Raw genomic sequence first — 13,379 nt, 5'->3', positions numbered from 1 at the left:
GAAGCTAGGTATTCGCAGAGAAAACTGCAAAGCATCGGCCGAATTAAAACGGCAGATTAAAAGCGCATCAGCCTGACGAAACGGCCGGAACGTTGCAGCACATATCCTGAAACCGCAAAACGTAATTACCGTTCAACCTCGTGATACCTTTCGCCGAATTGGAGAAGGTGAATTGCCCGATGCGGAAAGTGAATCGCAATTACAGTTAAATCGCGAATTATGTCGCGACACAGTTGCGAAACTCGACTTGGCTGCTACAGTTACTCGCAGAAATGGAATTATGTGTATAGCTATATATCTAGGTAATTATGAAAGTATTTGTTTAACTCTCAACTCTCCTTTTGTGAAACGTCGTTGATTGTATTTCAAAATTATATATTTCTTTGAAATATTCGTTGAAATTGAAATTAATCACGTTGAATTATTTTATGATAAAATTTAGACAGATTCGTTGTACAGAATAATTCACGTAACTGGAACAACCCATATCAGTTTTTCGACTAGAATTATTATTATTATTTTGAAATTGTTCTTTTTCGAACTTTATGAATTAAATTTAACGGTGAAATGGAAATAACGTGTATACCATGTTACAATGACTTATAATACAGTAAATCAGATTTCTTGATAGGGTGTACCAAACTGTCGATTTTTCACGATTTTTCAGGCATTTCCGTTAATCTGACACAAAAATGTTTCGAATAAAAATGTTTCAATCGACTACAAATTACTATATAGGACGTCCCCGAAAAGTTCTTTTTTTTTTTACAAAAACTCAGTCACTTTGTCTTTCTTAACGACATTAAGTCGAGTTTTCTGTTACGTTGTGGCGCTTCCACTGGCATAAAGAATCGAAGTACTGTTTTTATAACAGGAATTGTAATCAAATTTTACAACTGTTACCGAATACTTTGGGAAGTAACTGTATATTTGCCAGCGTTCTGCAGAGGAACGTGGAATTACGCCAAAACTTGAGCAATATTCGAGTTTTCGGAAAGTTTGCAGCAAATTTCGTTTCATATGACTCTGGCCAACGATTATTTGCTCGTAGACGCAAAAATGTGTTTGTCTTCAGTTTTTAAGCATTCGATAATGCGACGATAATATGAAAATAATGATTCAGTTTAAGAATGTGGATTTACGTTGGTAAACAGGGCTGTACGTCCAAAATTTTTTGTTTACTTGCTCGTGGTTTTAAATGGCGTTTAATCTTGGGTAACAGTGGAAAGATTAATGGTTTTTCTGCAATTAGTGATGTTTCTTGTGATTTACGATACTGTGTATTATGGAACATGTATCCCATACGGACAGTTTCGTTGTTGCAATTTAAAGAGATTTATTGTATCGAGGCCTTTTAGAGAGTTTCTATTAGTTAAAGTGAAGTGTTTCGTATATTGATTGTGTATGACGTTTTATACGCAATATTTACCTTGGTCCATAATTTATATCGCCGAATCGTGATATGAGAAAATACGATTATCTCATTTTGTTGAGCGCTACAATAAGACTTTTCGAATAAGTCACAGTAATTGTACGTAATTGTACAGTACAAGGTATTGTCTCGTTCAATTCTTTTCTCGCTTAATATTTTTACTCACATTCAGTATCTAATAAAAATCAAAATAGTTTCCAGATATCAACTTTGTACAAGAGCAAGTTTTGAAGAGAGTAGTAGCTTTCAATTGAATTTCTTCACTTTTATATTAACAGACAATGATGTGAGATTATTAAACAACACTTGTCAAGTTTATAATTTTTATAATTTTGTGAACATTTTGTTACAACGAAACATATTGTAATAAAAGACATAAAATGTACACCGTAACTTCCAAATGTCATGTGATTTTTATAATATTTATAAAATGGTCATAGAAATCGAACTGGTGGAATTCAGAAGCTCATACAATACCAGTAATTCTCAAGTGAAAAATTATATTCTAAAACGAGGTCTCTCTAACGATAAAACTAGATCTCAGTCAAAGTACGCCAATGTGTAATACTCTTTACAATGAGCTCTGACAGGAATAAATAGACGTGATTGTGAGTGCTAAATTTATTATATATCGAATCCTAATTCAATTTCTTCCCATTAACAATGTTATTAACATATAGCTAATTTACTATCGTAAAGAATCAAGAGTCGTTAACAGTACCTCTAATTCTCATTCCCAACTTTCCTACAATTAATCCTAATATAAATTAATAACATAATGCACGAATCGCGAATCAGCCACAATTACAAACTAAAAAGCTCCGTCAACGAGATAAAAAAAGAAACGAAAGATACAAGACGTTCGAAAATACCATTGTTCTACTGCCTTCAAAATTCAATTCGCGTACCTTATTTCTCTTCTTCCCACAACACGTCCAAATTCAACAAACAGAGAACGAACAAACGAAGCAGCTTCGCAAAACAAGCATAAAAGGGCACTGCGAACAAAAAGGAAGTGTCGAAGGAACAGAAGAGCAATAAACGGACGTGACGAGGCTTTCCAGTAGGTCGGCCAGTCCGGCCTCCATCCTTCTTGCTCTATTTTCTTGCTTTTTCTCGCGGTAACTCTGCCACGAGCGAACTTTTACTTTCATGGCCGAGAAAAGGAGTGTCGGTTGCCGGCGCGTCCTTCCGTGGCGGCATTTCAGCCACGAGGAAGGTTTCTCGTCCGATCATTACCGGTACTATCGCCTTTCCTCGGCCACAGGAAGGTGGCTGGCCGCGCATCGACGCGCGCCACATCGCACGCTGCTTGCAAACGAATATGTCAGCAGGAATAAGTCGTGCTTTTCGTTATTTTATTATATCTTATTCCCCGATCGTCGGTTTGCCTTGAAGTCTCTATATTTCTAAGGATCCTTAAGAGGGGGCTAAGGTTGATTCGTACAAAAATAAGGCATGTTAGTAGTAGAGAAAGTAGAATTGCTCATAACTTGCTGCTGGATCATCTGAAATCAAAAAATCAAAGTTCATTCGTTAGGTAACAGTTCTCCCCAGGTAACGCTGGGAGGGTTTTTCGAAATTTCAATTTCTCACTTTTTTAGATCACTTTGAAGAGACAATTAGCCGCAAATTTTCGCAAAATCGGCTAATTTATCCAAAAAAGTGAGAAATTGAAATTTCGAAAAACTCTCCCAGCGTTACCTGGGGAAAACTGTTACCTAACGAATGAACTTTGATTTTTTGATTTCGAATGATTGAGCACCAAGTTATCAGGGGCACCGCAATTCTACCCTTTTTCCGGGACACGTCCGAATAATTGCTGCCATTGCCGTATTTTTTAATATTTCTCCGTGAAAATTTTATACAATATTCTTCGAATGTCATACTTTAATGTACTATTGGTTTTAATAAAGAGATTTTAACTGTGTCGTCACAACTAATTCACAAAAGCATGCCTTATTTTGTACGAATTAACCTTAGCCCCCCCCCCCCCAATAGAACGTAATCTATTTCTGGGTAGACTCTGGATGTTTATTTGATCGAAACGAAATTTGATCTTCGTGTACATTCGATACAGGAGGAGTTTCACGATTCTTACTTTCTGTGACGAACATTGGAGAAATATTTTTGTACGTGGTTTTATTTGGAAAAATGCCTAGAACACACAATGGATAGTTGAAAAATATTAAAAAAGAATGATATACATTCATCGACGTCTGCAGTGATTTGTCTGTTGAAGCAATAGAGCCTATATAGAGATTTCTTTCCTCCTCAAAATGTTATAAATAATCCTTTAATTCGATGCATTGAAACTTTTTATACGTGCGTAAACATTCGCAGTCTACTCGCAAAAATTATGAAAATACGATGATGTTATCAATTTGTATTGTTTCAAAGACTACCATTTTTCGGTCGATGTTCCTTCTTCGGATAGAAGCTGATATTTACACTGAACTGTTTTAGATGCCATACATTTTATAGAGGAATAATTTTTGCAATGGAAAAAGATCGTGAAAATTTAACGAAGATACTTCTGTTTCTCCTTCTAGCGTCCGTTAATTTCGCGAAGCTTAAAATGGTGAATTACATAACAAGATAGAGATTCTTGAAGTTTTCTTGGTAATTTTCACATTGACCAAATAATTAACGTCTTCATCGATTGCACGTCTATCTCTTTACACTGTAATATGTAAATCCCAGCAATTGCGATACAGTCGGCGAGTGACAAAACAATATAAAATACAGTTAAAAACGTAGAATAAAATCTTTTCGTATGACTCTTCGTTTTCGAGAAAATTGAGCTGGAAAATTGAACTTAAACTTGGCTAATTACCGACTACGTACGAGCAAACAATCAGCAGATGATTATTCTGCATGCAAAAGATAAGTAAAAAATGTGGAACAATATTTTTCCGTTTGAGACTTCATCTTCAACAAAATAAGGTTTGAATATATCTAGTCAAAGAATTTCTAAATTTATTTTTCTCGTGATGGAGGCGTATAACGGGAAAATTTTATTCCACGTTATCGACTTATTTTCACATGCAGAATAACCTCCTGTCAATTATTTACTTCTGTCCAGTCTGTAATTAGCCAAATTCAAGACAAATTTCGAGATTCGATCTTTTCGAAAACGATGCGTCATACGAAAACACTTTATTCTATACTTTCGACCCGTTTCGTCATCTTATTGTCAGTCTTGTCACGATCGCTGAGATATTCTGTAATAATTATACAAATCTTCCATAATTATAAATCAATTAAAAATCAATCGGTGGCCGCCGCGTCGATGTTGCACCGATATGAAACGCAAAGACCGCGATCGTCGTCGCAGGGCTTCCTTCCTGGCTGACCGAGAAATCCGTTAGGCTCATCGTTTCTTTCTCCGCAAATTGTTGTTGCAAGGTCGGTTTTTCTTGCTACCGATAGAAAGTCGCTACGGTTGCTTTAACTCCGACCGACAGGGTCGTTTTTTTGCGCTGTTCCTTTCGGTTTCTGTGGCTCCTTTGGATGAAAAAGCTCGTAGAAATATGTATGTGTGCGTTTATGTTTGAATTGATCATAGAATTCTATACACACCTCGCACAATTTAATTTTGTATAAGTTTCGCTTGTGTAAGATCCACTAGAAATCAGCCTATTTTATCGCAATTCACGCGCGACGCTCAATAAACTCAGCTTACGATTGCCGAAATTTTCATCAAATACAAAATTATTCGTCAAAAATCCGTTATTAAATAGAATACGAGGTTCAATATCCTTTCGATTAACTTATTCTACTTGATATATTTGGCTTGTCGGATGATTGCAAGATCTATAATACTTTGCTATTTAGCCTAAACTATTCATAGCTGAAGAACCTTCAGAATATTTGAATATCAGGTGAAAAAATTAAAATGAAGAACACAATTCTATATGCAATAGCATTCCTAAATTAATAATACGAAGCTTACTATCTTTTACATTTACAAAATCATTCAACGTAGCTGATGATAAATAAGAACAATAAATAAAAAATGAATAATAGACAAATAAAATATAATATAAGATATGAAATTAGGAGGAAAATGTAGTAGTAGTGAAAATTAGAGTATACATAAAAACTTTATTCTCTACTTTTTGACTTATTATTTCATAATGAATATTCTATGCATATTTATGTATCTGTGGAAAATTAAAATGTGGAGAAGCATAGACAATGCACATAATATACAAAATATTTCAATTATCCCTTATAGTATTTGAAAAACGAAATAAATCTCAATTTACTTTCCCTTCCTTACGTTGTATTTATAAAAATTAAAATTTGCATAAACATGATGTACCATTTTTAGCACATTCAGTGCATAGTTCGTAAAAATAGGTATAAAGAATGTTTGAATATGTGTATAAAAATTATGAATTTCTAAAAATTGAAATAATATTACTGCTCGTATCGTTTTTCATAAGAAAGTGAAACGGAGAATCCTTTGATTTAGTAAATTATTAAAATAACTTAAATTTAACGATCTCACGATGATTCTTCTCTTCTAAAAAGTCTCCCTCTTGGTGTACAGACAGAAGGAAAATACGAATTAAGAAGCAGATCTCATTCTTTCGATTATTCTTTGTTCGCAGGGAACTGTAGTTCCTCTAATTGATAATACTGGCATACGTCCGATACAGCTTCAGATATCGTTCCCGCGGAGCAATTTGTACGTACATAACACGCAATCCTTTACTGTGCGAAAGCGATTTGATTTATAACCATGCACATGCATCAGCAGGCAACTTCTTATTGTTAGACATTTTACATGGCTCACATGACTCACGCATGAATTATACTTCCTCGTTGTTGTTGTACCATAAATTCCTCATGGAAAAATCGCAAATCGTTTCCTTTTTTTCTTATCATTTTTCTTTCCATTCTTCTCTTTTCTTTTTTTTTCAAAATCTTCTCCACGACGATTCAAACGTCCATTTCCTCGCAGAATAGAAAGTCACGGCGATTACCTACGTTACGTTAACTGATTGAACGGTTTGAGTGTCACGAGTGATTTATTACGGCTCGTAAAACTCGCACAGGACTTGCTTAAATACGAACACGAACCGATCACACTTGATATGTGTTATATTATTGCAACATTTGGACGTTTTAGCTGACACGAAGATTACTTGTTGAGAAAAATGAGTGATCTTAATTAAGGGCTTAAATGATGGCTTATTAACCTGTTGCGTATACGATCGAACTCGAAAAAGTGTTCGAAAAATGATTTTTTCAGAAATACCAACTGGATAGTTTGCTATAGGGTGCAAGAAGCAATAAGAGAACAGAAAAGTAATTTTCCTATTGCTTCTTTCGCTTAGAATGAACTATCCAGCTAGAATTTCTGAAAAAATCATTTTTTGGACTTATACAATATAGCATGTATATATATGCATGCTGTATATACTTAATATTTGATTCGGGTTTAATTTAAAAATGTAATTGTATATTCAATTACATCTTAATGCAAGGATTATGTAATTGAACATTACAATTTTTCTTTTCTTGTAATTATGATATCCACATGATATTCAATGAACTATATCTAATTATGGTATATATATATGTAGGAATGTTACATTATTAGTTTGTAGGTAACAGTATGATTTATACAATATCGTTTGCACTCACACAAAGTCGAATATAATACTTTGTTTCGCGTATTCGTTACTCACTACTTCTACGACACAACGACACAACGATCTTCACACGACAACGATAAATTCAACTCTGACTCTCCTAACTCTCGTTACAGTGTTTTCCATATTCAGTTTTTTCCTTAACATACCTTGGTAATGCTCACAACACTCTTTGACAACGTTAACGTATCTTGACAACGCTAATAAATAATTACCCCTCTCGCCACGTCCCTCCCTGATGCCACACTATCCCACATGTATAATTAGTTAAAAATAAGTTACGAAATATTTACTACAAACATATATCTAGTGTAGAATTGATACATACAGTCATCTTAGGGCTCTAAATATACAGGGTGGTTGGTAACTGATGGTACAAGAGGAAAGGGGGTGATTCGACTATATTTTCGACTTCTTTTTTCGCGTAGAATCACCCCTTTCCGCTTGTACCACCAGTTACCAACCACCCTGTATATTATATTTTATATTTATATTATAATTTTATTTTATATTTATATATTTCCAAATATTACTTAAACTTAAATGTATAGAATATACATATACATGTATGGCATAAAAAAGTCCGAGATTTCTAAAGTATCTGATCGTAATATTTAAAGAATGAAATAAATTTCTACTTGGGATTACTTCCTCTAATCGTGTACACTATAGGCAATTATAGGTATAATTTATTTTCGATAGAAACGGAGGAAAGTATTAAAAAATAGTGGACTCATAAGTACAAAAGAGTTTTACGTCCAAGAGATTAGGAATCGAAGTATCGAGTGCTCTTATTTTTCATAGTTACTAGGTTAAAAGGATAACGTGTTTGTGATCTCTCTATAAAGTTTACGAAGAAATAATGCAAAAACAACTCGTAAAGGAATGATCATAGATTTCGTTGAACATATTCGAATTATAAAAATTTACGAATTAACGAAATTAACGAATATCTAATATGTATGTTGACAAGCGATGCGTAGGATCAAAAGGATTAAACCACACGTATATAGCAAAATAAAATTGGCTGTAAGAGAAAGTGTTCAATTTGAATAAGCTTCTAAATATGTATGTCTGTTTTCAGTGTATACAAGAATGTTATAAATATTAATTGTTACAGTGAAATAGGCATGATGTAATATTTCTATTATTAGAATATTAAATAATATTCGTATAATATTATTCAATATTATTTTAATATTATACGAATATATTGGGTTGTCCGAAAAATTTCTTTCGCTTCGTAAGATGATAATAGATGAATAACAATTTCTGTTTTATATTATTTTATTGAATTAGGTGTGACCCATTTCGTTCTATTTCTATTATTATGTTCGCGCATAACTCGATAAACTAATATAAAACAAGAAACATTGTGCGTCTATTATTTCCTTACAAAACGAAAGAAACTTTTCGGACAACCTAATAACACAGCTGGGTTTAAGACAATATTGACCTAAGTATTGACAGTAACTAACTATAAGTTTCATGCGGGAGAGATTAACTCTAGGGTGTGAACTGGTCTTTATAGTTTGCAGTATATATTATTTGACTATTATTATTGACTTTACAATGTGATGGCTCGAACTTGCCTTGAGATGACACAAACGTAACCGTTAGTGGTCGGTACATAAATAGTCAATGGTTAGAACATAACTAACGAAGTGTTTGTTAAAGAACAAGGTCGTTTATGACCTACTTTTGAAGAAATTCATTATGAAAAATGAGAAATTGATCATCCATTGAAACATTGTTGGAAAAGGACAGTAGCGAATTACGATTACCAATCTAAGATTATATTGATTATATAGCAGATTATATTTTTAATAGAAATTGTAGTATGTACAGATTCGTTTCAGATGCTAAATTTTAGAACGAACGCTTTACTTTGGATATTCTTGCACATTAATTCTTGTGTTTTCTGAATGTTTAAATCTTCTACTTAAAATGCATCAACATCTGTAGTCTAATAATGATAAACAGAAAATTTTCTTTTTTCCAAAATCTATTGAAGATAATTATCTACCTACACCAGATTTATGATAGAGAAAAGTCGCCTTCTCCACTTGTCTTTGAGAGAACAGCATCGACAATTATATCAAATCGATTCGTATCCGAGTCAGTGTACAAGATTCACTGAATCAGAAATAAAGTCCAACAAGTTAGATTCAACATAATTGAGAAAGTTCTATATCAAAATTACGAGTTTAACAAAATCAGTCAGTCAGTTTTATAAAATCTGAAATTGACAAGCTGTTATCTAGACGATGCGTATTAAAATTATTTTTTCATTACAAATATATTTGAAGATCTATGAATACATTTCTTGTATATTACTTAAAAGACGAACAAATTTCTAGAGAAGCTACAACGAACGAAAATTGATGGATAAAAGTAATCAACATGGAACAACATAATATTTACATTATCTCGTTATTTGTGACATTTTCTATATACTTTTCAAAGTATTATGTAACAATAAATGAAAAATAAAGAGAATATTTTATGCTTTATGATGCATAGTAACGCGTACAAACAGACGTTTTTATTCGACAAATTGCACTAACTCAGCTGTGACGAGTTTCATTATAAACTCGATGAAGCAAGGGACCTTCGATATTTCTGGCATAGAAAATTCAATAAAACATTAATGAATTAGGTAATTGCATTGAATCTATCGGAACTGTCCTGTTGCTTTGAACGAAGACTAACGTGCGTCCTGCTACACAATTAATGACGAGAAAGTGACGAATCGATATTCTTCGACACTTATTATTTGATAAACCATTCCAACTGACTGTGATTAATTGCTCTTTAATGACACGTTACATTTGACGCTAGTGTTTACTATAACTCAGTCAAATATCTTGATAAACATCGTACATGAATATTCTATTGTACATACATTTAAAAATGCCAATATTTTTTATATTAATCGCATTTCGAAAATTTCACAATTTTATAGAATATATTTATAAAATATCGTGGAAATCTAAACTGTAATAGACGATGTGATCTTAATTATTATAATGGCATATAAAACGAAGACTTCTATTAAATACAAAGTATATGTATGTATATACTTGTTAATTGACATTTAAGAAAATATATGTCGGAGATGTAGGACATCGGTCCTTTGTTTTGGAATTTTGGGAAGATCCCCGATACTTTGGTCTAAACTATTTATTATAGCTGTACTTAAATAATAGAACTTAGAAGTAGCTGTTGCGATACGATCTGATTATGTTCGCCCGAGATTTGTGGCAGTGGGCTTGGGCTCCAGGTGACACAACTGGTCGCCGAACGTAGCCACGGTCACGGGATGAACGTTTTTACTTAACAGAAGAAGTACCAATATCGAAGGACACACGCTGTATTAACAAACAATCCCCGGGCAGGAGCAATGACGGCTCTACGCGGGTCTGCCTAGTAACGGCGCCTGGAATTTTGTCGATATCCCCGATCAATATGCAATTGACAAATGCGATCGTATCAGTCTTTTATTCTTGCGATCACCTTGGAGAGTTTGCACGCATCGTCTTGTCAGTCAGTGAGAAAGATACCGTGCGTCACAGCTAACGTCACTTTGTGTTTCAAAATATATTCTATTGTACAAAGAGTTTTCCCGTTGACCGTGGATTCGTTATTGAACCTAAGAACATTGTCTTTAACATCAAGAGTGTCTAATTACCACGTTTGATTGTCAAACTCTGTTAAAATCAACACTTGTACATATAATTGTAGATATAATCTTCATTGAACAACAACGATGGCTTGTCCTAACGAAGATACGCTACGCGCCCCTAAGACTAACGCCAACCCGACAAAGCCGACATGTAGATATGTACATGAACTAATAAAACAGTTTAAGCAAGATCGTTAACCAGAAATTAATATAATATCGTACTATTAACAAATATTAATATGTTTATACTATAAATCCCATATAACATATTAAACAGTACAGAGATAGATAAACTTACCTAGCGTTCGTTTGGTAAGTAAATCTTTCTGCCTCGATTCCTGCGCGTGCTCTTGCTTGCAAATCATGATCAACTCCATAAACATAATCTGTGAATAGAGCATAATTTTTCTTATAAATTTACAACGAAGAATTGTAGGAATATCATGGTGTATAAAAATGTATAGTATATGCAATATTATTTATGTGAAATATTATTTGTATAATATATAATAAACCTCTTCTTAACGCTTTACACATTCTACAGACTATAGTTATTTCACAAATTATTATTAATGAATAACAATGCTTAATATAGAGAAAAATATTAATATCCTGTAATATGTTGTCTATATGTGTATGTATGTGTGTATAAATGCACGTATGGATATAGTGAATATTTACATTCAAATTTTTCAGAGCCTGAGTCATGGCCAAAAAATGTATTCCATACATTTGAATAGTTTTGCATAAGAAATCATTGCTGTTTATTTATAGAATAATTTCGCAATAGTTGTTATTTTCTATCTTTCTTACCAGATTAAGTCATCGTCAATTATAATTAATCGTATTTTACTATCTTATAAGCAAAGAAATATTTCATTATAAAAAGTTATCAAGTTTTTTTTATTATTACATATATAATTTGACAGCTTCGTGTCAATAAAAATAACGCAATTAATTAATCATACTACTATACTTTTGCATAAAACTTAAGCTTTTAAGTATAACAGTTTACGTCACAAACCCATGAGGGCAAAAGTAAATTAGAAAAGTATTAAAAAACGTTATACAATAAAGTAAACGGATAATAAATTAAATTGAAATAAATATTCAAAATTGATATACAAAGCATATAAGAAATTTGCAATAGATTCTAGTGCCTGGTTTTCTCAATTTATTACATTTCTTTCTTTTCTTGATATAAAAATATTCCAAAACTTATATATCTATACGGATATTTTAAGAAAAGTTATTAATTCAAGAAATAACTGCGCGACTTTAGTAAATTTAAAATCTATTATTTATTGATTAATTGCAAATCATTTACACGATGTCAGATTAACAATATTAAAGATATGTTCACTTATCTAAAATTTTATGAATAATTTATACAAAACATTTTTAAATATATGAATCCTATGTAACGAAACACGACTATTATGATTATACTGGTGAAACGAATCTGAAAATGTATATGGAAATTATGAGATATAAAAAGCGTCGAAGAATTTGAACAGTCAATTATTTACTGTTACTGTAATGAGATCACCTTTGGTAATAATTGTTATGTTTAAGCTCACTATTCATATCTGTAGTAATGGTAATTATTTAATAAATATCTTATATAATCTTTTAGAGTTTAAGGTAACTTTCCTGCCATATACATTTTCAATTATGGATATAATGACGATAGTTACGTCTTCTTACAGCGGTAATGAAATTTCAAAATGATTCCGTTAATGTACTTGCACATAATATGTTCATAAAAATTTTCTGTGGCAAGTGATTAAATAGTTTCATGTGCCAGTGTAGCCAAGGAATTACTACGCGACGCGACGTACAGCGAATGAAAGATGATTAATGATTACATTAATGAGTTCCTTAATACTAACGAGATATTATTCGCGAGTCGATTTTCTGATGTAACTATGGAACATCATCGCGATCAACAACAACAACGAATTTTTGCTACGGCGTGAGAGAAATCTCACGATTGTCTTTGACAATTCTCCTCAAAATTGTAACAGCAACGATCATGTGCCTTTTTCGTTGCACAACAGATACATGGCTATTAAAAAAAAAACACGATTTTCGAGTTCTCGATGCATATTTTAATTTTGTTAACGCACGGTGAAAGATTCCTTGAACTTTACAATTTTGAACTTTTGCAATGGCCAATGACGAAAATAACGTTGAGCACACTAAACCCGCGAATGATAAATGTATAAAGAAAATTATTAAAGACAACGTATTGATTGTGATAGAGTTAATGAATATTTCATGAAGATTCGTGAAACAATTAAGATATAGTTAAAATAATAATGTGTCTTATTAACGCGCCTGATTAATAGATCCTATTAATATATTTCAATTATTAATATATTTATTAATTAAAGAAATTTTCATTTAATTTTATCTTTTCGTTTTATCCTTTCTGCTTAACCCGAATGACAAACAAAACTTTGGAAATAAAAGGTCTAAACGATATTATTCAACACTACGAACAAACATCCCAGATATTAATTAGGAAATAAATTAATAATTGTTAAATATTTCTAATATTAATCGTTAATTTTATATGAATTTTATTTTGCTA

General features: G+C 32.3%; 1 protein-coding gene across 1 annotated transcript in view; it reads right to left on the bottom strand.

The window, feature by feature from the left end:
* The window catches only part of LOC117215698, a 72,943-nt gene that overhangs the window by 20,612 nt on the left and 38,952 nt on the right, over positions 1-13,379 (bottom strand). The window contains exon 3 of the mRNA XM_033462100.1: positions 11,082-11,169. Within this exon, the coding sequence (XP_033317991.1) occupies positions 11,082-11,169 (88 nt within the window). The remainder of the gene's footprint in view (positions 1-11,081; positions 11,170-13,379) is intronic.

This window comes from Bombus bifarius, unplaced genomic scaffold, assembly GCF_011952205.1.
Source record: "Bombus bifarius isolate JDL3187 unplaced genomic scaffold, Bbif_JDL3187 scf7180000009772, whole genome shotgun sequence".
Taxonomy (NCBI): domain Eukaryota; kingdom Metazoa; phylum Arthropoda; class Insecta; order Hymenoptera; family Apidae; genus Bombus; species Bombus bifarius.
This window is presented reverse-complemented; position numbering and strand designations above follow the sequence as displayed.